General features: G+C 37.5%; 1 protein-coding gene across 3 annotated transcripts in view; it reads right to left on the bottom strand.

Moving 5' to 3' along the window:
- Positions 1-890: 890 nt before the first annotated feature.
- SMC2 (structural maintenance of chromosomes 2) overlaps positions 891-27,038 on the bottom strand; it is a 41,388-nt gene continuing 15,240 nt past the window's right edge. For all 3 annotated transcript variants that reach the window (XM_075560255.1, XM_075560254.1, XM_075560256.1), the window contains exons 11-25: positions 25,932-26,091; positions 25,352-25,469; positions 24,286-24,424; positions 23,037-23,156; positions 21,894-22,098; positions 18,727-18,862; positions 17,283-17,407; positions 16,596-16,789; positions 14,855-14,998; positions 13,678-13,872; positions 6,519-6,719; positions 4,356-4,472; positions 3,920-4,080; positions 2,438-2,585; positions 891-1,293 (exon numbers count right to left, since the gene is read on the bottom strand). In XM_075560255.1, the coding sequence (XP_075416370.1) occupies positions 1,135-1,293; positions 2,438-2,585; positions 3,920-4,080; positions 4,356-4,472; positions 6,519-6,719; positions 13,678-13,872; positions 14,855-14,998; positions 16,596-16,789; positions 17,283-17,407; positions 18,727-18,862; positions 21,894-22,098; positions 23,037-23,156; positions 24,286-24,424; positions 25,352-25,469; positions 25,932-26,091 (2,322 nt within the window). In that variant the 3' untranslated portion in view covers positions 891-1,134. The remainder of the gene's footprint in view (positions 1,294-2,437; positions 2,586-3,919; positions 4,081-4,355; positions 4,473-6,518; positions 6,720-13,677; positions 13,873-14,854; positions 14,999-16,595; positions 16,790-17,282; positions 17,408-18,726; positions 18,863-21,893; positions 22,099-23,036; positions 23,157-24,285; positions 24,425-25,351; positions 25,470-25,931; positions 26,092-27,038) is intronic.

Raw genomic sequence — 27,038 nt, 5'->3', positions numbered from 1 at the left:
CTTGAAGCAGAGAGCAACAGCACACAATATACCCTCGCGCTCCCACGTTATTCTTAAAAAATTCATATGCATAACTAATGGTAATAAAAAAATTCTTAAAGCGGAGAGCAACCACTAAATAGACAGACATGATATTTAAGCATCATTAAAATTAAGATAAACATCGGTGTTCAAGACTGGGTCTAATCCGATTTTTGGCATTGTGTCCCCTAGGATTAGCCTCTATGTGCCACTGTCAAGGCTGACTCACAGCGACCTCCTGTGGGTTTCTGAGACCCTAACTGTTTACACATAGCGAGGCAAGTCTTTCTCCTGTGGAGCTGCTGCTGGGTTTGAACTGCCAAACACGAGGGTTACAGCCCAACCTGTCGCCACTGTACTACCAGGGTTCCTTGTCGTTAACTTAATATATGGCTACTATCTTTCCCTGTATTCCCTTTGTGGTCCAGCTATAATTGCTGAAATTCTTTCTTGCTTAACTTATAAACAATAGAAAATACACAATTTTTTTGTTTTGGGAGTTACACTAATTAAAACTTGTAACATTTTTCAGTTACAAGCCCCATATTCCAAGTTCGAATGACTTTGAAGAATTGCCCCAGGTCTATACCTATGGGCTCTATCATACATAGTTAACTGTAAATGTGTGGGTTATAATAAGAGCCGAAACCACTTTCGATTGCACACCTTCTTGCAAGATTAACAGATTTTTTAGTTTTACTCCCTTGCCCTGCGGCATTCAACATTTGGTCAGTTCAGACAGGACCCAGGAGCAAGAGTAGACCAATAATGTGAGTAGAGCAATAACTTCGTTTCACTTGTTTCCCTGTATTCTTTCTTTTACTTGTAGGAATTACCACCGATCAAGCATTTCAAGCCAGTATGTAAAATGTTTACAAGAAAAAACATTTAATGATACACATAAAAATCACAACAATAATTGGACCATAGTAAGAAGAATGAACCTTTAAAAGTGATTGCATAACTGAAGAAAATACCTTGAAAATATGACTTTAGTGACAATAACACCATACTTCTATGTTAACAAATTAGATAAAGCACATTTGATTTTTTTTGCTTTATGTTTACAAACAGGTGAAGGGCTAAATTTGTACCTCAGTCATTGACTATTGATCATTTCGGCACTTTTGTCTTGGATTTTGTTTCTTTGGGAATCTTTCCATTTTGGCACTGAGTAAATCTGGAAACTGTAGAAACTCCATCCACAAACTTAGTTTTGAAAAGTACGTTTGCATTGTTGAACATACCTTCTTTTAGGGACACTACAATGAACTTAAGAGAGAGAGAGAGAAAAAGATATTGATAATACTTTTTGTACTACCTTTAAAGACGTTACTTTCTTTTTTTGTATTGGGGCTAAGAACAGTGCAGACGTTATTTCTTTATATACTTGACTCCAAGCACTTAGATATCCTCAAATGAAAGGAACAAGTAACTATTGTCAAACCATGCCACCCCCACCCCTAATGTGTTCCATAGGGTTTTTCACTGGCTAATTATTTGGAAGTAGATAGCCAGGACTTTATTCTGAGGTGCTTTGGGGTAGACTCAAAGTCTAAGCTTTCCATTAGCCATTCATGGCACAGATTATTTGGACCACCCAGAGAACGCTACCTTTCCATACAAGAATATATAATTTTTCAATTCCACCATGAGTGCATCTGATACGCTGACTGCTTATAAATTACTACCGTCTGGTCGATTGACACTGCTGTGTTCCACAGTCATTCAGTGTCTGTTCCTAGCTCCCCAACTGCAAGGTGAAACACATGTCAAGCTCTGGGCGGCATCAACCCTGGCCCCTTCTCCTTGATATACTTAGGAGGAAAGGTGCCGCTTCGTGCGTTCCTGGCCAACAACTGCCACAACAAAGCAGCAATCTTTGATAGGTATGAAAAAAAAAGGTCCTTAGAATTGAACAATGCAAATGTATACACATATACCTGATCGCCCCGTTTCCTATAGAGACAGTGCATTCAAAACAAACTGCTTCAGGGGGCTTTTCTCCCCTATTTCGCCAGGCAAAATGAGATTTGTCTTATGTACCACAAGACTTTCTGATATCTAAATAAATCCCCCAAATAGGCTTTTATTTATTGTGTATCTTCCTGGCAGCAAGCCAGAAAATTAATTGCAAGAAATAAAAATCAATTCCAAAATTATGACAAAACTGGATTCCCCTCTTGCCACAATAAACAATTTTAATGTTTGTTCTTTCTTCTTCAGGAGCCCAAACATGCTTCCTTTCGACGCCAATTAGAACATACGCACATTTACCAGAAATACAACAGTTTCAGTGTGCCTTAATCTTAAGGATCACATAAATCTTGATTACTGCGACAGCACACTTTTAGAACTAAATAATATGTGTACCATAATAATAAACTGCTAATGATATATGGATTCTGCTTCTCACCTGAGAATGTGTGAAATGGGTACGCAGCATCTGTCCGATATTCTGGGTGTGCGACAGGTCCAGGGCTGCATCAACCTCGTCCAGGATGTAAATGGGAGCAGGTTTGAAGAGGAGCATAGACAATATTAATGACAAGGCCACTAAAGACCTAAGATAAAAGGGGGCCATGGGAGAAAAGTTATTTTTAAAAAACAATGAAGCAATTGTGTCACCTTGGTACTATTTTGAACAGCACATATATATTTATACGATCACAAAAAGAAATGTAAGCTCCAAAGTTCCACATTTCTTCTGCAGTACTAATGTTTCCTTTTAGTTTTTCATTTTTTTGCTCTTCTCAAGAGTTTTACTTTAAATAAGACAGGTTTCTATTCTTTTCATTGAAACATCTAGGAATCTTAATCTAAAACCTTTTTCATGGGAAAAACTCTTTAATTTTGCCTCACAAGACTGTTTTTCAATTTATAAAACCAGTAATGTTGAAGGTAACACTTTAAAACTCACATAAATGTTATTTTCAGAAGAAAATTTTAGCCTTTTTAACCTATCTTCAATACAGATCCAAAAGATTTTGTTTTAATAGCATTTTCCCTTTTTCTCCACAAATGAGCACTCATTGCATAGATTGTTATCTTACATACTTCCATGTCAGAAATTAATACCATGTAAAATTTGTATTTACTGACACTCAGATTTCATAGATCTTTGTTTTCTTCTAGTTTTAACACCCTTTTAATACTAGATTTCTTTCATTTTAATCTAGTATACAGTATTATGATGATACTTTTAAGAAAACATTTATATCATAACAGTATTATTTGATCTTAATATAAAATACTTGTAATTACTCAACATTAAGGGAAATAAAAATATTTTCAACATACGTATTTTTGTGTTATACTCAATTAACATGACCCTTCCAGCCATAATCACTATGTGATATGTGATAATTCTGGATCTCAGAGATCTGTGGCTCTAGTCCCATTTTGGAGGGCATTATCTGCTAACAGACAAGAATAAGATTAAGATTTGGCCTGAGTAGAGGGTGTGAATCAGACCACACTCCTTGTCTAAAGGCTTTCCTGGACATTGTACTTGCAATGGATATAAAAGATTATATGCCCCAGCTGAGAGGAGAAAGAAAACTGCTTCTGGATTGGCCTGGGGAAAAGCCTGGCTGTTTATGGTTTGTAGGAGCCCTCAGGTGATATGTGCACAAATAAGATCCAGTCCATCTTGGACTGCTAGAATGCTCATTTCCCAATGCCTACAATAGCATTTTTCATATATTTTGCCTGGTTTTATAGTATTTTATTTTTGTTTCCTACTCAAATGCTTATACTAAACTGTATTAGGCTCTTCAAATTCTGCATGCAAAGAAAACTATGCAAGGCGATACTATGAAATTGGGAGGTAGACAGCTAATAGCTTATAATATCATGAATGGAGATTTATAATCTCAGAAAGGGACTACTTACTCACCTCTGACCACCGCTAAGTTCAGTTAGGTTGTCCTTCCAGGTGTTTCCTAAGGCAACCTTGAACTCTAGACCATCCAAAACCGTCTGTCCCTCTGGTGGTGCAAGCATAGCATTAGCGCCAGGCAACAGAGTAGAAAAAATAGAGCCAAAGTCCTGGTTCACCTGGGTAGAAGACATTAAAACATCACAAAATGTCCCCAGAAGAACCAAATGAACCTACTGACTTGTATGACACCTACACAACTCAGCTGGGGTAGATTGCTGTCTATTACAGTACTGGAATTCAGGGAACAACAAAAAGGTCATTTAACTATGACCCACAGAGAATCTCTCCCATTCATTTGCAAATTGTCTATGGCTTCTAGCAATACAGCAACTCACTCAAGTACCTGTGACAGATCTCATGCAGAATAAATTACACTTTAGGATTCAAATACCTTTTGCCAAGCAATATTTAAGGCTTGGTTTTTCTTCTGGTCAAGGTCTTCTATAGTCGCAAGGATTTTGGATTTGTCATTTTCTACAATTCTCTTCTTCTTCATCAAGTCATTATACTATTAAGATTAAAAAGCATGCTTAATTAGGAAAATACAAAATTTCCTTTATAGGCTACAATTCAGTCAGGAATAGTATTCATTATTTTTGTAAATAATAGATATCTTTCTATTGACAAAATCTTTTAAGCCCTAACCATTAAAATGAAAACCCAATTTCTGGATATATTAAACTTAATTTCTATAACTGAGAGTAATAAAGCCCCCCTTGAAATATTTTGACTCTATATTATTCTCTTACCTCCTTTCCAACCAAAGCAAAAAGGGAAATATGTCATGTAAACCCCTATAAAAGTAGTCCTGTTCTGTCCTGAAGGGTTAGTTAGCACCATAATATACAAGAGCTACATTTGATGCTTATTTTCCCTCACTTTATCTTACCAGTCCTCCCATGCTTCTGCCATAGTTTTTTTCTGTTCCTTTAATACAATACAATCATTCTCTAGCACAAGTCCAATGTAAATGTTCTCTCTTTGTGGATTGCTCTTCTCTGTAATTAGTATTTTATCCCACAAGTCTTAGCCAAAACATTACCTGTCAGAATAGCCTGTTTAATATAGAAATTTACTGAAACACTTCCAGAGGAGGCCACAGTGGGATAATTATACCATAAGCAGAAGTAGATAACCTATTTCTCACCCAAACCGCACATTTCAGGGAGGCTTCAGATTTTAGGGTTCCGCTGTGCCCTCTGCTTTACTGACAAGCTTCCCAAACCGAATCTTCATTAAAAAGTAGATAATTTCTTGTATAATAAAGTTTCTTATGTATACAGATATACAATGCAACAACAACAAAACCATCTGCTAATCCATCATAGGTTTGTTTTCTTTCTCTGATGAAAAGATGGGAGTCGGCAAATTCTGTCCTTAAAAATACTAGGCTGTCATCATTTTTTATAATAAAAACTCACAAGTGAGAGAAAACAGGTGCCATGATTAATCTCAAATTCAAACCAAAGATTTTCTTCCAGTTTTAATGTAGAAATTAAAAACTAAGAGCAGTGTTTTATAGAGAACAGAATGTCTGTTATTACTAGCCCTGGGCAGGTTCTTGGGAAATATTATTAAAATAACAGTTGGCCAAAAAAAGCCCCGATATAGCGAAATTTCTTTTAAAAAATTGAACTTATAAGTACTATCAGTTTTGCATTTATCTCATTAGCTCTACTGTAATATGCAAAATAAAAAAAGAATGTTTCAGAATTGAAGACATACAGGATATAATATTATAGAAGTAAAGAAATGAATGAGCCATTATATAACATTATTCAGGTTGTTATCTCATATGTCCCTCGGGGATAGGGATTCCCTTATTCTGTTTGGGGTTTTTTTTCCCCCCCAGTAACACGGTCTCCAAAATTAATCATTTAATGACAATAAAATTTCCATTTTAGACTTTGAGCGTTTTCTAAGGGGAGATGAGTAACATTATTGAGTAAGTGAGCACATTAAAACCGAGAAATACCAATGGGTTTACAAAGGATAAGACAATTTTAATCACAACTTATAAAATGGCTTTGAACTCCTAGTGGTATAGTGGTTACATGTGATTCATAAGGTCAGCAGTTCTATTCCTCTGAACAGTTAGTCTCAGAAACTCACAGGGGCAGTTCTACCCTTGAGTTGATGGCAGTGAGTTTGTTTTTTAATATAATGGTTTCAGTTTACACTAGAGTCAAAAGGCAGATAGCAGTTATGAAGTGACCGGAAAAGAGGAAAACAGCAGTATTTTACAAGGCTTTTTAAGTAAAAGAAATGATATAAATGTGAGGCATGAACAGCACCAAGAATGAGTAGAGCATGCTTAAGGCAAAGCACAAAAGGTAGTGAAAGTCATTACCATACACCAGAATACCCGAACAGCTGATGATGTTAAAACAAAAGGACAAGAAAAACATGAGAATAAATACAGAAAACCAGAAAGTAAAACAGGTATTAAGGGCATTAAACAAAAGTTAACTCTTATACTTATCAGGGGTCTCATAGCACCCTGACTGCCACACATGCCCCAAAGTGGTGGGTTATCCATGGGAAATTGGCTTACCCGCTCTTCAGCTTCTGTTAGTACATTCATGGCTCTCATGTTGACATTTCTTCCTAGCTTTTCCTTCATTTCTTGCAATTTTTGAAGTCTCTGGCCAGCTTCTTTTGGGTTGTTAGTTTTGAAATCATAGGCACTATTAGGTTGGCCAAAGAGGTGTTTCTCTGCATTAATCCAGTCATAATCTTTCAACATTTTGGATACCTAAACAAATATGAAAATGATAGGATCTATTCCTGCTTATAAACCTCTATTTGTAAGCCAGCTTCCTTTTAAATTTTTATTTATTTTTCAATTTTAACATACAAGGTGTTGAACGGACCATGTAGCAGACACCAAGGTACAAAAACAATCATTGTGTGATCACCTTCCTCACATAATCGCTGAAGACGAAAGTGTGCATAAAGCAAGTGTGGTGAAGAAGGCTGATGCTGCCCGGGTACTGAGAGATATAGCATCTAGAAGACTCTTACACTTAAAGGCTTGAAAGCAAACAAGCGGCCATCTAGCCCAGAAGCAACAAAGCCCACATGGAAGCAGCACACCAACATGGGTGATCGTGAAGGGCAGAGGAGACCAGGTCTCAAACAACAAAGGCAGGGGGCATGGGGAATCACATCACCGTGAATGAGGGGGAGTGCGCGATAGGGACAAAATGCCCATCTGTAGACAGCTGGACATCCCTTCCAGAGGGGTAGTGGGGAGGAGATAAGTCACTCAGGGTTCAGTGTAGCAACAATGAAACTCAAAACCTGCCTCTAGTTCTTGAACGCTTCCTCCCCTCCCAATCATCATGACCCCAATTTTACCTTGCTGACCTGGTTATACCAGAGGATGTACAGCGGTGCAGTAGGGATCTGGAAACAGGGAATCTAGGACAGACGAACCCCTCAACACCCACGGTAGGAGTGGCGACACCAGGATGGAAGGGGGTGTAGAAAGGGAGAACCGATCTTGGAGATCTATGTGTAACCTCCTCTCTGGGAGATGGGCAATGGGGAGGTGGGTGAGGGGAGATGCCGGGCAGTGTAAGATAAGATATAATAATTATTTGTAAACTATTAAGGGACCAGGGGGAAGGGGGGAGTGGGGAGGGAGGGTGAGGTAGGGGAAAAAAAAGGAAACCGAGCTCATTCCAGGAACCTAAGTGGAAGGTGAATTTTGAGAATGACGAGTACAATGAATGTATAAGGGTGCTTTGCTCAATTGTTTTATGTACGGATTGTGATAAGAGTTGTATGAGCCCCAATGAAAAGATTTATTAAAAAAAACCATCAAATCATTTTATTGGGGGCTCTTACAGCTCTTGTAACAATCCATACATCAATTGTATCAAGCACACTTGTACTTATCTGAAACATTTTCTTTCTACCTGAGCCCTTGGTATCAGCTCTGCTTTTTCCCCCTCCTTTGCCCCCCCCCCCCCACCGCATGAAGCCTTGATAATTTATAAATTATTCCTATTTTCATATTTTACACTGAAACGCTGTCTCCCTTCACCGACATCTCTGCTGTTCGTCCCCCTGGGACAGGGGGTTTTGTATGTTGATCATTGTGATCAGTCCCCACCCCCACCCCTACCCTCATTATTGGTCCCAAGGAGTTTATCTGTCCTGAATTCTTGTGTTGAGAATTCCTATCTGTACCAGTGTACATGCTCTGGTCTAGCCAGATTTGTAAGATAGAACTGGGGTCATGATAGTGGGGAGAGGAACCTTAAAGAACTAGAAGAATGTTGTGCTTGCTTTGTCAGTGCTATACTGCACCCTGTGTAAGCCAGTTTCTTAAATATTTGTCAATTTAAAGTATTATCGAGGAAACGCCATAATTACTCATTTCAAAAATATAGGGTCACTGTTATGAGGTACATATAAAATATATTTTAATCTGGACCATAGGCTCAGTGTAACAGAATGTCTATGATGCTATAAATATAAAATCTCAACCTACAAAAATCTTCCAGAACTAATGGAAACTTTAGTAAAGTTGATGGATACAAAGTCAACCAAAATCAACTGGGTGTCTAAATTTCAGCAATGAGAAATCTGAAAAGGAGAAACCAAAAACAAACCTGTTCATAATAGCATCTAAAACAATATAGTATCTAGAAATAAATGTACCCCGGAATGTAAAATACAATGAAAATTATAAAACACTGTTCAAAGAGAATAAAGGCAATCTAAAAAGATGGGAGACATTTTGTGCTCATGGACTAGAAGACTTAACATAGTCAAGAGCTCAATACTACCCAAAACAATGATCTATAGACAGATAAATATTCCAACCATTATTCTTTACAGAAATAGAAAAATAAATCCTCAGTATTACCTGAAAGGCCAAGAGACCGAAAGAACCAGGAAATGGTGAAGAACAAAATATGAAGCCTAATATTTCCTGACTCCAAAATATGTAACACAACTACAGTGCCCAAAACACTCTAGTACTGGTTTAATGAAAGATAGGTGGAATAGCGGAATAGAATTAAAAATTCAAAAATACATCCAAACATATGGTCAATTATTTTCAAAATGGCCTGAAATCTAGTCAATGTGGATAGAAAGAACTCTTCAACAAATTGTGCTGACAAAAATCGATCTCTAATTAAAAAAAATAAAGTAAGATATTCCCATAGATCCAAAAAGGGGGTGTCCTGAAGGCATACCCTTTACCACAACCATAAGGAACAAGTTTGTGAAGTAGGCCCCAGCATCTCTTAAGACTCCTGTAATTGCTATTCTATGTGCATCAGGATTAACAGTGGGCACTGCCCTAAGTGAACTCCGACATTTGCCCACATGGGGCTGATTGGTCCCCATGATGGTAGAGGGCAGGTGTCAGCATTGAATCAACAGACAGGGTAGGCGTGGTTATAATAGACAACAAGTTTTCAATAGTAATCAAAGCAACCTGTCTCGTGTGGAATTATGGCATTGGCTACTTAGCCACGGTGTCCCTAGGAATGAAATAGATGGGAAGCCTATTAACTATTTACGTGATCTGTACAGGCAAAAGAATGGTAGATCAGGTGAACAGCAGAATAGACAGTCACGATCGCTCAATCAATTCCCAGACCTGAGCCAGTTTACAGACCCACAACCCCTTGAATGAAGGGGAGACCGGGTCCCTTGTAAGGAGGATCCTGCTACATCACTGAAGGTTTATACTGTTAGTCTTTCTTCTAGCCTTCCCCAAAGGGACCTGCGGCCTTTCACAAGAGTGACGGTTCATTGGGGGAAAGGAAATAATCAAACTTTTCGGGGTTTACTAGACACCGGCTCAGAACTGACACTAATTCCAGGAAACCCAAAATGTTTTGAAGGCCCACCAATCAGAGTGGGGGCTTATGGCGGTCAAGTTATCAATGGAGTTTTAGCTCAAGTACGCCTCACTGTGGGTCCTGTGGGCCCCCGGATCCATCCTCTGGTTATTTCCCCAGTTCCAGAATGCATCATTGGAATAGACATACTTAGTAACTGGCAGAACCCCCATATCGGATCCCTAAAATGTGGAATAAGGGCTATCATGGTAGGAAAGGCCAAGTGGACACCATTAGAATTGCCATTACCTAGGAAAATAGTAAACCAAAAGCAATACCGCATTCCTGGAGGGATTGCAGAGATCAGTGCCACCACCTAAGACTTGAAAGAATATAGGGGTGGAAGCTGGAGTGGCACCACTCACTATTACTCCTAGTGATCCATTTGCAGCATTTTTGCTTCCTGTCCCAGCAACCCTGTGTTCCTCAGGCCTGGAGATCCTGGTCCCAAAGAAAGGAACTCTCCTACTTGGAAACAAAGCACGGATTCCACTGAACTGGCAGCTGAGAATGTCCCCTGGGCACTTTGGACTTCTCACGCCTTTGGATCAACAGGTCAGGAAGAGTGTCACCGTACTGAGTGGGGTGATTGATCCTGACTACCAAGGAGAAATTGGACTGGTACTACATAATGGAGGTGAAGAAGAATATGTCTGGAATCCAGGAGATCCCATAGGCCAACTCTTAGTGTTACCATGCCCTGTTATTAAAGTAAATGGTAAGTTGCAGCAACCCAATCCTAACAGGGCTTATAATGACCCAGACCCCTCAGGAATGAAGGTCTGGGTCACCCCGCCAGGCCAAAAACCACAGCCAGCTGAGGTGCTTGCTGAGGGCAAAGGTAATACAGAATGGGTAGCAGTAGAAGGTAGTTCTACCTATCAGTTATGACCACGTGATCAATGTAATTGTCAATGTATTTTCTTTGTATAAATGTATTGGACAGGGTTCTCTAGAGAGACAAACCAGATTGCTAGTAATTATATATGTAAATATATTTATAAAGATATATAATTCAAGAAATGAACCGTTAAAATTATATATAGATAGATAATACAAGAAATTAACAGTTAAATTATAAAGCAGTGAGACACTAGGAGAGCTGGGCTATATATACCCAGGCAGCAAACAGCAAGGCAGGCCCCCAACTGTCATCAACTGTCAGTCCCCAGCTCCAGAGATGAACATTCCAATCCTGTGGGCTTAAAGGGACCTCAACTTACAGCGACACAGTCCACAGGCTAGGCATCCCACAGGTAGTGTACCCCTTTAAACTGAGAACAACCAAGGTGAGGCTCACTGAGCCATTTATCCCTCTGCCCTTCAGTTAATCCTACTTGTGTTTATCAGCCAGGCTGGCACAATAAACCATAGCACCATCTTAATTCAAAAGAAGTACAGATTGTAAAGCTATAGCCGTGTTCTTTAGGGCCAATGTTTGAAACTAGTATCAAATACAACAAATGCACAAGCAAAAGAGTAAAGAGAACATACAGGTTGGGGGGAAAAAATCTTCAGGAATAGAATCAATAACGGCCTCATATCTAAAACATGTAAACAAACCCAGCTTAATAAAGAAAACAAATCGCCCAACCAAAAATGGGGGAAAGTTGATAAATAAGCACTACATCAAAAATATTCAAATAGTAAATAGACACATTAAAATTGCTCATTGTCACTAGCCATCGGAGAAATGCAGATCAAAACCACAATGAAGTAACATTTCACTCCTACCAATATGAGTATGACTTAAAAAAGAAGGAAAACAACAAATTTTAGAAGGAATGTGGAGAAATGGGATCTTCATCTATTGCTCACCACTGCCACCAAAAATCACTACCACTGAAGTTGATTTCCACATACAGACCCTACAGGACAGGGGAGAACTTCCCCAGTCTGAGGGTGTAGGGTCTTTATGGGAGGAGATAGCCTCTCTTTCTCCTATGGAGCAGCTGGTGTGCTTGAACTGTTGATCTTATAGACAGCAGCCTAAAGAATGCAAATTGCTTCAGCCATTGTAGAAAATAGTCTGGTGGTTCCTCAAACAACTAGAGAGCTAACATAATATACAATTCTAGTCCCAGGTATATAAGTATGTGAATCTATTGTTTCTTAATATATCTTCCAAAAGATTTTCTAGAAGTGGTGTTTGCATCTCTCTAACCCAGCGGTTTTCAACCTTCCTAATGACGTAATCCTTTAATACAGTTCATGTTGTGGTGATCCCCGCAACCATATAATTATTTTTGTTGCTACTTCATAACTGTAATTTTGCTACTGTTATGAATTGGATGACCCCTGTGAAAGGGTCATTAAATCCCCAAAGGGATTGTGACCCACAGGTTGAAAACCACTGCTCTAAACAATTTTCCAAAGAATTCTGCACTCTTTGATTAACCAGACTTCAAAAAAGCAGATTTGACATCCATAAAGATATTCAAATCATGTTCTCTTCAGATTTTGAGTTTAGGAACAAAAGGAAACCAGAAAGGACACAATCGGGGCTGTAAGGGAGGATAAGTAAAGTTTCCCAACATACATCTCATAGGACAGATCTTGGTACCCAGGTGCTCTGTCAGAATGAAAATCAAAACCACAATCTGCTTGAGCAACTTTCCTGGTCTTTTTCTCACGAATAGTTTCACATTTCTGAAACTATCTTCATAATAAGCCCCATAATTTCCTGGGTCCTTCCAAAAAATAATCTATTGGAAATTTTACTGTTTTGATTGGACCTACTTTCTGAGTCACATGGTAAACAGAGACAGGTCCCCAGCAATGCGTGGTTGCAAAAAGGTGAAACAAGTAGGCCTTTGAGCTACGCATTCTTCACACAATGCTTGTCTTTTTAATATCTTCTTTTCCCCAAAGACACTCGAAGGAGAGAACTTCCTGCAGCCACTCACCGATTTCAGAGACATGTTTCAATAGGCTTTCTTTGGAATAAGCCATATATAGTATGTACTAGTAGAAATACTTGTTTGACTTTATATAACTTTGAAAATTCCAGAACAGTGCTCAAGATCTATTAGCCTCTTTTAGAATTGTTTTAAGGTTCATTCTGATTGGTGGATTGTAATCCTTGCCACAATTTGTTTACCTTCATTACTTGCATGGATATTTTTCATGACTGTAAGTAATATCTGCTAAGTTTCACGAACGTGTTCTAGGCATGTGCTGCTTATTCTTCTATTAAGCATTAACAAATGATCTGACACTACAAGGTATTCAAGGAGGTATGGTGACATAGAAGATTACTCATTGGACTGTTCAGTGCAAGGTCAGCAGTCTGAAACCACCAGCCTTTCCTCGAGAAAAAGATGAGGCTTTCTACTTCAGGTAAAGATTTATGGTCTCAGAACCCACAAGGGCAGTTCTTACCTTACACTGCCCGGCGTCTCCCCTCATTCACTTTCCTGTTGCCCATCCCCCAGAGAGGCAGTTACATGTAGATCCCTGAGATTAGTTCCCCCTTTCTACACCTCCTTCCCTCCCGGTGTCACCACTCCCACCGCTGGTCCTGAGGGGTTCATCTGTCCTAGATTCCCTGTGTTTCCAGATCCCTACTGCACCACTGTGCAACCTCTGGTCTAACCAGGTCCACAAGGTAGAATTGGGGTCATGATAATTGGTGAGGGAGGAAGTGTTCAAGAACTAAAGGAAGGTTTTGAGTTTCATTGTTGCTACACTGAACCCTGAGTGACTCATCTCCTCCCACTACCCCTCTGTAAAGGATGTCCAGCTGTCTACAGATGGGCATTGGGTCCCCATCACGCACTCCCCTCATTCACGGTAATATGATAAAAAATTGCTTATTAAGAGTGAAAATGAAAAACACAAACATGCCTTCGCAGCAGCATCTTCAGCCTCCCGTTTATGTTTGTTGATGTTGTGGTCTAATTCCTTCAGTTTAAGCTGAGAATCATTGTTTTGTTCTTTATGTTTTGCCACTTCTGCATATTTTGCTTTAATGACATTGTCCTGGGCTGTAATCACTTCTTTTTGCTTGGTAACCTCTTCTTGAGCTTTATTTACTGACTCCTAAAACAATCAGAAGACAACAGTACGGTAGCATTTACATAGTCTGTAAAACAATACCTTTGCAGATTTCTGCCAAATGCATGGTAATATTAGAGGTAGATGGCCACTTAACCCTTTATATCCTCATTAATGTGGCTAATAAATTTACAAGCAGGAGAAAACTTGTGTTACCACCATAAACAAACAAACAAACAAACGGAATGGGTGCAGTGTCTCTGCTGGAAACAATAGAATTTCTGCTGGAGATAGCTCATATGGGAACAATTAGGTAGGGTGGGCTGTCAAGCATTTTTCTTCCTTGAGTAGTGTCTAAGGCCTACACGTAATGAATGTTACTTGTAATTTACTACAGCTGTATCCATCCTGTATAACAAAATAGAAACAAACTCCCTGCCCTGGAGATGATTCTGACTCATGGCAAACCTGTAATACAGACAGGATAGATGACCCTTGTGGGTTTCCAAGACTGTAACTCTATTTGGGAGAAAAAAGCCTTGTCTTTCTCCCATGAAGTGGCTGGTAGTTTAAACTGCTGACCTTGGGGTTATCTGTTCAAATCAAATCCCAGAACCACCAGCCTCCAATCTTCCAAATGTCTACTACAGTTAAAAATGGCTTCCATGACACAGCAGCTATATTTTGTGGTTGGAGCCCGGTGGCATAGCTGGTTACACATTGGGCTGCTAGCTGCAAGGGGAGTAGAGAGACCCCACTAGCCATATTCCTGTTGGATTTACAGTCTCGCACATCTGAAGAGGTAGCTCAACCTGGTCCTATAACGTCAGTATGTGTCAGAATTAACTCGACGGCAGTAAAAAAAAACAACAATATTATGTATTCCAAGGTTTTTTCAGAATCCTTAGTTTTGCCTCAAGCACTTGTCATAAGAAAAGTAGAGATTAAGAGCCCTAAAATCAAACTTCAAGCTAACATTTGATATATTGGCATTTATAAATTCCCTAATTTTATAAGTAAGTGGTACCTTATTTTTAGCAACTTCAGCTGCCATTATTTTAATCTGATCTTCGTAGGATTTGATAGCTTCGTTTACAGCTTCAAGCTGCTGTTCATAGGATGCTTGCTCTCTCTTGAGCTCTTCCAACTCCAGCGTGGTAGCTTCAAATTCCTATAACAAATGCGTCACAGGAGTGTTCTTAGTTTATTAACTACTGAAAGGTGAATGTCTGTGTACACAACAGTAACAATTCTCATACAGAGTACCCACAGCCCACTTACCTCACAGCCACAAAACACACGTTTTTATGGATTCAAAGCACTTATCACAGGTTATTTTCCATACACTTTTATTCTTAGAAACATAGACTTCTATGTCTGGGTTAAAGGGCTAAAGCATTTCTTTGAAGTAGATATTAAACTTTTTAATCATGATTATTCAATATGTAAAATGTTACACAATTTTCTTCTTTCCCATTAGTTTTCAGTCCATCAGAAAATACTTTGTCTAGCTATTCAATGATAAAATCCTTAAGGGCAAATGAGCAGCTGCTAAAACTACTCATATGCAGCCAAATACCTCCTGGGCTTTAGTTCCTTTGTTTGGAGGTTTGGTGTCAAGGGACAGACCAGTTTATTAGCCTATGAATGTGCTCAGTGCTAGTACATTGGCCCTGGGTCTCTATATGCTTGCAAACAAATATGGTAACCGAAGTTACATTTAGTCTCTATTCACCTAAAACAAAAACCAAACAGAAGCTAGCTGTCTCCATGCAATTGCATCAACTGACATGGTACTAGAAGAACTGGATGGTACCCAGGACCATTCATTACTGAACATTTTAGTCAAAAACTCTATAGAATAATTTCTATTGGACAGAATTTCAAATTCTGATGGTATCCAGATTTTCTAAGGGATGACTGAAACCCTGAAATAAACCTTAACCAAAATATTCTCTAAGAGAATCTTAAAGCAAAACAACAGTTTAAAGTAATGAATAGTGTCTGTCTTGAGAACCGTGTTCTTTTAAGACTTACTTTTTATGTGATTAAATTGAAAACAGTAATTTTAAAGATGAAGTAAGAAACTTAGAGGGCACTGAGTTTAAGACCATGGGAGAGGCACACTATGAAAAAGGAGGGTGAGAGCGAGCAACTGTGTAACTCCAAGGATGTAATCGATGTAACTGCATTGTGCATGTAGAAATTGTTGTATTGCTGCTTGTTCTATGTATATTCTCAGCAAACAAATAAAATAAGCCCCACAAAAGCCCTCCAGAAAAGGAAGTTTACACAGAATAGTAATTAAGAACATAGTCTTTGGAGATAGAAAATTAAGTTTTAAATTTCAGTTTTGGTGCTAACCAAAAGCTATAAAGAGAGTAAGTATCATTCTATAATTAAGAGTACTTCAGTAATATAACATACTTTGTCCTATACCATCCTCCAGCAGTAAACACTCAAACAGAGTGTTTGCCCACTATGATTAGTCAACACACAGAATCATGATATAAGCATTATTCACTCTTGAAGGTAACTTTGAATTAGTAAATCAATGCAACCCAAATTATTTTATAATTATTTGATATGATATTATAGGTTTTGCATGTAATAGTATGTTTGCTCTAAACCCTTTTAAGTATTTCCTTAAAATGCGTGTCTATCTTGAAGCTGGTAAGGAATAACCGGTAAGTAAGGTTAGCCAGGATGCTCTAACATATTTAGTTCTGACTTTAAAAGAGTGTGAATTTTCAATAGGTTATTATTACCTGCTGCTTTTCTTTCATTTTTTTGCTGGAAGCATCTGCCTTTGTTTTGGCGCTATCAAGTCTTTTCTGAGCATGCTTTAGTTCTCGCTCTCTTTCAGCCTCTGCATTCTTCATTTTGTTCTCCAGTACTTCATATTTTTCTTCTGCTTTTTTCTGAATTTCTTTGGTGTTTTTTAATGTCTCCTCACTTTCCTCTGTACAGAAAGTAGACAAATGAGGCTAAATAAGGTCCTCCATTTAGCTGCAGATAAAGCTTATAAATTAAACTTTTAATAGAAGTCTGAAAAGTTACAGGCTAGTTGTAAAAAAGTATCAAAAATACTACAAAGTTAAAAGACAATCTCACACGGCAAAAAGACCTTTGTAATGTACATGAGCTACAACAGGTTAGAACTCTTAACTAGAATAAGGAAAGCACATTCCCAATCCAAGCTGAGAAAAACACATGAATTGGAAATGCCAGAAGGAGAAATTCAAAAGACCAAATAACATAGATGCTAATCTTCACCATCAAGTAAGTACAATGAGAAACGCTAATGCGGGATCCCATTTCATAACATTGTATTGGGGAAAAAGAGAAAAACAAAAAACCCACAAACTCCCAAATATGCTTGAAAGAAAGCACAGCATCTTCTAAATACCCACAGCAAGATGTACAAACAGATGAAACACAGGATTGTATCTTACCAATGATTTTCTTAAGGGCATCTAATTCTTCTTGCTGCTTATGGTATGAACTTTGGTGGAGCTTGGTTTGTAATAAATCTGCCTCCTCAGTTTTCATCTCCCACTGCTGCTTGAGTTTGCGATACCTTGGACAAGGGGAAGTTTGTAATCAATCGTCAGTTTTTCTGGTGTTTGAAACATGCATCCAAACTGCAGGCTTTTACCTAAAATAAATTCACTTTACAATATAAATAACGTGCAATTGAGAAGATTTTTATGTCAAATTTCTGAGAAATCAAATTTAAGTCTTATTTGGTCAATAAAATTAAACAACTGCGCACGACCATAGTACAGCACAATACAAACAACCTAAAGATCCATAATAAGTATCTACAGAAGGCGTTCATCTTATAAAACACTAAACGCAATCTTTCAATAAGTAATTTTCTCGGAATATAATTTTTATACAGTTCTGAATTTTTTAAGTAAATGAGATTTTGTCTTTCATATAACCATGTACACAGTTCATCTACATCTTTTAGGTGTTCAACCTCACTCAACAGTCATAAGCTCAGGGAGGACTTTCCTACAGGATCAATCTGAAATTTCAACACCTCTTAACCCTTGTCAGTTCACAAATATTCTGTTTTGTTTCCTCTGAGTACTATTCAACCAAATTTGAGTTGTCAATTTGCTTTTTTAAATGATCCATTTCCCGAAGTAAATGAAAATTTTATAAAAGCAAACGTATTTATGTTTGATTCATTGCTATAGTTACAGCTCCAAAAGAGCATTGCTACACAGAAGGAACTCAGTATTTATTGAGTGACTAACAGAGAGGAAAAGAAGTTTACATTGAACAGTATAATCCCAATAGGGGAACAAAAACTCACACACATACCACTCCTAATTTTAAAAGTGACTTTCTAACATGAGTTTAACCCTTTTGGGGGTCAAACAACTCTTTCACAGGGGTTGCCCGATTCATAACTGTACAAAAATTGCAGTTACGAAGTAGCAATGAAAATATTTTATGGTGGGGGGGAGTTACCACAACATGAGGAACTGTATTAAAGGGTCACGGCCTAGGGAAGGTTGAGAACCACTGCTCTAGAGTATCTAAGGACGAGTCTCACCAAACTAATTGTTCAGTATGCATCTCAGCAAGGAGAGTGGTTATCTTTCTTTTTAATTATTATTTAATTAGACTTCCCTACTCACCTATTGCAAAAAGAATACTTTTATAATCATAAATAACTGACAAATTATCAACTCATACTTCACTGAAATAACTTAAATTAGAAATACTTTTTCCTTAAATAAAAATTTATATTTAAAGAAATATGAAAACTTATTCATGGAAATACAATTTCTAATTTAAAAAAAAGGAATTTTCTTTAACTTTTTATCCTACAAATAACCGACCAAGAAATACAAAAAAGATAGTCTAATCCAACAGACTTACTTCTCGGCAGTGCCTTTCAGACCTGCTAATTCCTCTTCTAGCACATGGAGCTCACTCTCCTTACTTTTCAGTTCATCCTGAACATCTTTGAGTTCCTGAAATTTGGTTAAAATGGAAGCTGCCTGAGAACGAGCTCCTGATAGAGACAAATTGAAACAGGTCTTGGTATTAAGTTTTCTCATACACAACAAGCAAGAAATGTTTTACATTTATAGCTTATGAAACTACAGAATTTTGTTAATTTCATAACTTAAATGTAAATGACTGCATTAGAGTTAATACACAGAAGGAACTCAATATTTATTGAGTGAATTAATATAAAGAAAAAAAGGTTTATATTAAACAGCATGATCTAATCATCAGGATCTTATGACAGACATAACTGCTAAGAAACACTTGTAAACAGAGGTGGTCAGTGATTTAAAGTACTCATTGGCACTGCCTCGTGGGCCCATCCCTCTCAGGATCATTGTCCTCTCCAATGACATCATATTAGGTCATGGGACTAGCTCTGGCTAATGAAATGTGTCTCTTATGAAAATATGGCTTATAAGGCAATACACTATTGACTACTTGCTCTCTTTCTGCCATGAGAAAAGCATCATGTACGTGTTCAAGACAGGGACTTCACCTTTAAGTTTGGCCACATAATGAGAATAATATGAAGCAAAGGCAACTGACTAGCACTTATGGAACAAATTTGTAAATCAATGAGATTTGGAAGCCATTTATTATCATATCATAACCTGGAATAAGCTGATCCACAACAGCACAGAGAATAAACCAGTTTCAATGTACAAGTTAACTACAAATCACCTGCCACTGGAAGTGGCAGGCTGCAATGCTCTGCTGGTAAAAAACTGTTTCCTGAGAACTTGCCACAGAAGAATAATGACACTCTCTGTGCCCACAAAGATTTACAATCTCAGAAACCAATGAACGTTTTCAGGCTGTCCTAAAGGGAGGGCCACTATGGGTTGACATTAACTCTGTGGCAGTGGGTATTATCTGTAAGGAGTTAATGTAATACTAGGTTACATATTTGCTAAAGTACAAACTTGAAGAGTCCCCAACACAATAAAATCGACAAAGTTCTTGGTTTTTTGAATTTTTTAAAAAAGTAACTAAAAACACTTGGTCTCTTTTCTTCCAGGTCTAGATATTAGTCATCTTCTCGTACAAGAGGAAATTGATACTTAATCACTCTAAATTTATTTGCTTGTTTTCTTGGTGCAGAACAGCAGTTCTCAACCTCTCAACAGTAGGTCCCAATCTCTTTGGAGGTCAAATGACCATTTCACAGGAGTCGCCCGATTCCTAACAGTAGCAAAATTACAGTCATGAAGTAACAATGAAAATATTTTGTTTGGGGGGTCACCACACATAAGAAACTATTAAAGTGTCGCGGCATTAGGAAGGTTGAGAACCACAGACCTAGAAAGACATCAAGTCCCTTGATATCTCAAAAGGCAGTATGTACTGGTGAAGAATGTAAACTCTGAAATGAAACTGTTGGAATTAAAATTCACTGGCCACATCCTAACATCATGCACCTTATTGGTTTAACTGCATTTTGAGGATGATAGCACACCTCATGTCAATTTGGTCAAATTCCAAAGACCAGGTTGTTACTAAGCCAAAAATGGAGGATCACCACTTCAAATCACCAAGTAGATAAAGATACATCATTATACAACTGCCAAACTCCCAAATGATATCATCACATTACTACAAGTCACTGCGTCGTGCCCCAGACAAATTGACACTTAATCTTAGCCATCAAAGCCACATTGTTCTCTTGCACCCCAGTATTCCAGACTCCCCAGATATATGCTGCTAATGCGCACTGAACAGCTGCATGGAGTTTTCCTTATTGTCTTAAAGGCAAAATGTCGGCTAATTAGTCAATAAGTGGGGTTTTAATATGTTCACCACATAAAAAAACTAAATGACCTAATTATGTAAGGCTTTAGAACAGGGCTTCATAAAATGATAATGTTCTATTACTGCATTGTCCAATAACTCATTAAACATTTGTGTTATTAAGTACTTCAACTATGGCTAGTGCATAAAGGAATTTTTTTATTATTTTATTTAAATTTAATTAACCTACATTTCAATATAGAGCCTCATGTGGGTAGTGGCTACTATACTGTGAAATAAGATGTTAGAACACAGTTAGTGCAAACAAAGTACTATCCAGGGTTTGATATTATATTAACCCTTTGCACAGAGTTGGTGTCTCAATGCGTATGTAAGAATTCATTTCTTAAGGCGTCACCTCAAGGAAAGAGTTAATATTTTATTCTTGACATAGTACTAGCAATAGTATGTACACAAATTTAGAGGTCAATGCTTCCTGGAGGGGAAGTGGATAGTTAGGGCCAAAATGTACCTAATAAGAAGGCTGCTACTCAACGGTGAGTTTCCTTATGGGGCAAAGAGTAAGAGACTAATGGAATGGATTTAGCATAGGAGCTCCATTAGGACTAAGTCCCTGCATCCCTCTACATACATACTGTAAATATATATGCGACATTAAGTACTAGACGGCTAACTGAAAGGCTGGCGGTTCAAACCCATCAGCAATCCACAAAGAAAGTTGAGGCTTCTTCTGTAAAGATCTACAGCCTTGGAAACTCTGTAAGGTTGTTTTGAGTTGGAATAGACTCACTGGGAGTCGGTTTATACGAAAAATGAAGGCCATGATTTAAACCCTTGGTTTCTGATCTTTCTATGTGTATAATCATATTAATGCATAACGCCAGCTGCCCTACTGAGGGGGCTGCAACTATCTATTTTGTTGACCAGGTTTTGTGTGTGTTTTTTTTAACTCTTCTTTCTGAACTCTCATTACTTTGTCCTTAGGTAAATGATACTCTTTTGATCTTAAATAGCTGATTATTCTTACATGGGAGTAAGTTCAATTCCAGACCTGAACTAAGGGCCATAATCTGTGGCCCACCAGTCTTTCTCTGACCAGTAAGCCAGGTCTCTTTCTTTCATGATTTTGAGTTGTTTCACATGTTCTCCTACTCTATTCAAGAATGTTAAAGTTTCAGAGCAATTAGTAGTGTTAGTCGGGCATCATCTAATTCCTCTGATCTCAGACATTCATGCTACGCTACACAAAGAATTGGGGGTGAAAAATAGTATATAAAACTCACCTCCACTCAGTGTCCCATGGGGATCAAATACATCACCTCCAAGAGTTACTGTTCTAGTCATTATCCTTTTATCGAAGGCCACTTTTTTGGCATTGTCCATGTTGTCACAAACAAATGTTGTTCCAAAAACAAATTCCATGGCTTTCTGAAGTTCTGGTTTATATTCCACCAGAGAAAGAGCTACATGTACATTATCAGGGCCAACCTGGGGTGTGGGGGGGAAACAATAGGTATGCCATAGTATGTACTTCTTCCTTTCAAATAGTTTTATATGCTAATAAGAACAGCTAATTAACAAGAACAACTTAACTATCACAATTCAACTACCAACACAACTACATATATTTTAAAGTTATTTTCATTGAATGAGTCTCAATTTCAGAAAAGACTTTCTATATCTGTTTTAACTACTTTAGTGTATAAATAAAATGTCAAATAGGTTTACTCTAAAGGCACTTGCTAATTACAAATACATGTCTAGGTTTTACAGAACTATCTTTACAACTCACAGTTGGAATGGCTACTCAGTAACAAACTGAAATCTCTGCTATATGTTACAATGAACTTCATGTTTTTATCCAATATTACATCATCACAGTAATGTTTCAAATGCAGTTCCCTAGACTTCTCTTTTTTCTTCCTGGTAGGCATGCCTATCCCCACTCAGTGGCTGACATGGTTCACCAGGCACCTGCTACACATACACACTCGTATGGAAGATGGCACTCTTGGACCAAGAAGAACCCCTGCAATCATCATTGTCAAAATGGCTGTCACTGTAGCAGTTTAAATGTGCCTGACACAAGAAGAAAGGAAAAAACCTAGACAATTCTGAATGCTCATCTATAAGCTCAAGTCTTGCTAGCAATTCAGAATGGGAAGATTTGCATCAATTGCCATCTGACACTCACGTAACTTGACCCAAGGTGTAGACATTACAATAATGGATTCTGAGGTGCCAAAGGGAGTTCTAGTCTGATAATATTTCTATTTGTGCACCATGTAAATGAACTAAACAAACTCCGTTTTCTTAGCTATCTTTTTATACTGCAACAAAATTAAAAATCGTGACGTCCTCAGAGGGTCTCATTAATGTCCTAGATTTTAAATTTTTACGGAAAACTAAACATCAGTAATACTCACAAGATTCTGAGCCACCCTCAGGGTTTCTGGAGCAATGCATCTGGCTGAAATTTTATTGAGTGGAATTATAGTATATCGACGTTTCAATTCCCCCTTTTCTAACAGTTTTTTGCCAGTAACCTAAAACAATATATGAGATTTTTTAAATGTGAAAAAAATATTTAATAAAGGTAATAGAAAACATTGAAATAGAAATCATGCCAATTTAAAAATCAAAAATCCATAATCTATATTGAGGATCCCACTACTTGTCTGCGTTTCTCATGCTATGGTGGTTGGAAGCTATGTCAATAGCAGCAAAGTCACCCAAGTTAAACAGGTTTCAGTGGGGCATCCACACTCAGAACAGACCAAAGAAGGACTATGCTGTGTACTTTGAGGAATTAGCCAGTGAAAAACTTATGAATAGCAGCACACACTGACAGATCGAATGTCAGAAGATGAGTTGCTCAGGTCTGAAGGCGTTCACATTATGACTGAGGTGGTGCTGCTGTCCTCTTGCAGTGGAATCAGTCATATTCATGTCAGTGGAGCACAGCTTTGAGGACCTTCATTTGCTGATGGGGCCTAACTCAAAATGAGAAGAAACAGCTGCAGATATCCCCTCGCAAGCGAGATAGAAAGCATTCAAAATATGAATTTAGGAAATCTAGAAGTTATCAAAAAATGAAATGCATAAAGATAGATATCCTACACATTAGTGAGCCGGAATGAACAATGAATAAAGACCTGTGAAGAACTGATGCACCTGAGTTATGGTGTTGGTGAAAAATCAAAGTGCTTATTAGAAGTCAAGCTAGTGAGACTTTGTCTATGTACTTTGGACCTCTGTGGTCTGAGGAGAGACCAGCCCTGGAGGACAGTAAGCTTGGTAAAGGAGAAGGGTAGCAAAAAGAGGAAGGCCTCCATCCTGATGGACTGACACAAGAACTCCACAACAGGCTCAAACGTAACTGTGAGGAAGGCACAGGACTGGGCGTGCTTCCGTCTGTTGTACATGGGGTTGCTGTGAGGTGGGACTGATTTGAAGATTCCAAACACATGATGCCCAAAATCTAAGATCAGTAATGACTCCAGGTTCCTGGGCCAAGTCAGCCTGAGACTCCCTCTCAAAGAGCTTTCAAAAACTCATTAACTAAAATGTTTTACCTGAAAATACAAATGACTTTAAAACATTGAGAAAGCATTTACTATTCCCAGCAGCATATAATGTTTCAAGCTAAATTGTATTTAATTACCATCAATTTACCTCTGTGTCCACGACAACATTGTAGAGTCGCTCCCCAGCTACCAATTCCAAAGCTGTGGTTGCAGAAGTATCTTTGACACTAACAAGAGAAGCCACGAGCCCTTTTACACAATTTCTATTCCAGTTCTTCTCTGGATCCCTATAATATAAAAGTTTAAAAAAATTAACAGATTAAAAAGTAGGGGAAAATGAGTTTAAACATAAAGGTTTCAACAAAATAAAATTTAAAAAAATATTCCAGATGTCCAGCTACATTATTTTTAAACCAGGCAAAAGAACTTACAGGATAGATTATATTACAAAAACAACTCCAATGTCCCAATTTTTATAATATATAGTTACTCTCATTGTTCTATTAAAACACAGTGGAGTAAACTGTAAAATGTCAGTATGGATGTTTAATATTATTTATAATAAATGTAAAGGATTTGAATTGACATTAAATTCCCCACATTGATATCCAGTAGATCGAACAGTTTCTCCTCTCACAATTTTGATATGTTTAGATGTTTAAGGTGACAATTCAGAAAACTTCTCATACAAAATTTTGTATTATCAAAACTCTCAAGTTGTTTTCTAGCTTAAATAAATTAACAAAAACAATCATTTTACATCAAGTTGAATCTGACTCTGACGACACCATATCTGTGAGAGTAGAAAACAGTAGGATTTTTCAATTGATTGTTTTTTGGGGTTTCTTTTACAAATAGATGGACTTAAAACTTCCAATCAGAAACCAATTGCATTTCTGCATTAACTATTTATATACAGTTTATATGCAGTTATATACATTAACTTTTATATGCAGTTAACCTGAAACCCCAAGTACAAAAAAAAATGCTTAGGTTATTCATATTAAACGTTTACTTAATATTAATTTTAAAATTCAGTATTTCAATCTGTGAGCCAAATAACTTGCACAAAAATGAGACTATTCACATCATAAAGAATGTAACTAATGTCACTGAACAACTTGTGTAGAAACTGTTAAATGGAAACCTACACTCCTGTATATACCTTCATTGAAAACACAGTATTATTTTTAGAAAAATTAAAAATCTTTTACCTGTATGCAAAACGGAGATTGGGAAATCTGGCCAGGAGAGCTTCGTATGTTTCTTTCAATCTACTGATATCACGAGACAGCTGTCTACGCTTTTCCAAAAGGTTTTCTTCCCTGTTTTCTGGGCAATAAATAAAAAGGAAATTGAAACAAAGTCTTGGACATGCAAAGACTTTAAGACACGCGTATATGCTTTAAGAAAAATAAGAATGAATTATTGTGAAGGCATTTCTAGAAGAAAATATACATTTCTGATGTTACGTAAAAATGTTTAATATTCAAGTATCTATCATATCCTTAGTAGATTATTTCCAACAAATATCACTATTTATATTTGAGGAAATAATATACAAATTGCTAATGTAAAACAAAAACACAAATGGCATCCTGAGTTTTCAAGTAGCACTTCACAATGATTAAAACATGAAATTCTCAATGCAGAGTTCTTAAAAATCCAAAAGGCTACGCTAATGTAAAATAAATTTCAGGACTAGCCAGAGAGTTATTTTTCCCCTACTTCTTTAAGTTTACTTCTATCAAGAATCATCACTCCCTAATGAGTTAAGTATCTTTAATGGCAAACCTTCATAATTTAGCTTTTTCATTTCTGCTTCTAGTTTTTCTTTAAGTTTCTTCACAGCCTCTAATGCTTCTTGATCTTTCCTGTAGCCACTATCCATCTTCTTAACTTCAGTCTGTTTAGCCATTAATTCTTGTTGGGCATGTTTCAACTTCATCTGAGCCTGTGATGGAAAAATATAGCAAACTATATGAAGCAGATGGCACAAGTGATTAAATGGCCTGATTCAAGTTGATTTACTTGAGAGACATTAGCCTTGAATCTCTTAGACTAGTATTTCAACAGATAAATCATTTCCCAAGATGCCCTTCTCAAAACACTACTAAGAATATGAACAGGTTCCTAGTAAATCATTAAAAATGTGCATGGAAGTCCTTATTTCTATGACTTCTAAAATATCTCATATTAATTCAACTCAAAGATTTGTATCAGAGAAATATAAACACTTATAAGCTACAATAGGATGCTGGAAACCACAAGTCCAGTTTCCTTTTCAACATGTATACCACCTGTGCACCTACAGCCATGGATTGAAACTATTTGGGGATGTGGTCCATGAGTAGGGGGTGGAAAAGCAATGTAAGTGATCAAAGTAATCCCTCGAAGATTTGAGAGGTAGTGTAAAGTGAAATTGGTAATTAACATTGTATTAAGGGTTCTAAGTAATCTAGAGATGATTGAAGGTAATAGAGGATGTGCCCAGAGAATGTATCGAAGTTACAAATACTCCATTTTATAAAAGGGACTTGAGCATCCTCATAGCTTAGAACCTTCAAAGAGTTCCAGACTCAAACTGTCCACATGAGCAATCAAAGGACACGTGTACTTGTACATGCTTGTCAATGCTATCAAACAAACATGGACAAAGTGTGGTGAGCCATGAGAAATATTTATATAGAGTAAATAAGCTATATTGACAAATATTTAAATATTGGGTGTGTTAAGTGTTGGGGCGCTAACCACAAGTTGGCAGTTCAATTCCACCAGCCAGGAGAAAGATGAGGTGAAAGTGTCTGCTGTCAGAAACACTGATTGTCTTGGAAACCCTAGATGCTAGGAGTCAAAACTGACTTCATGGGCGTGGGTGTGAAGGCAATCAAAACAGATCAG

Source organism: Tenrec ecaudatus, chromosome 10 (assembly GCF_050624435.1).
Source record: "Tenrec ecaudatus isolate mTenEca1 chromosome 10, mTenEca1.hap1, whole genome shotgun sequence".
NCBI lineage: Eukaryota > Metazoa > Chordata > Mammalia > Afrosoricida > Tenrecidae > Tenrec > Tenrec ecaudatus.
The sequence above is the reverse complement of the archived record's forward strand: the minus strand, read 5'-3'. Positions and strand labels throughout refer to the sequence as shown.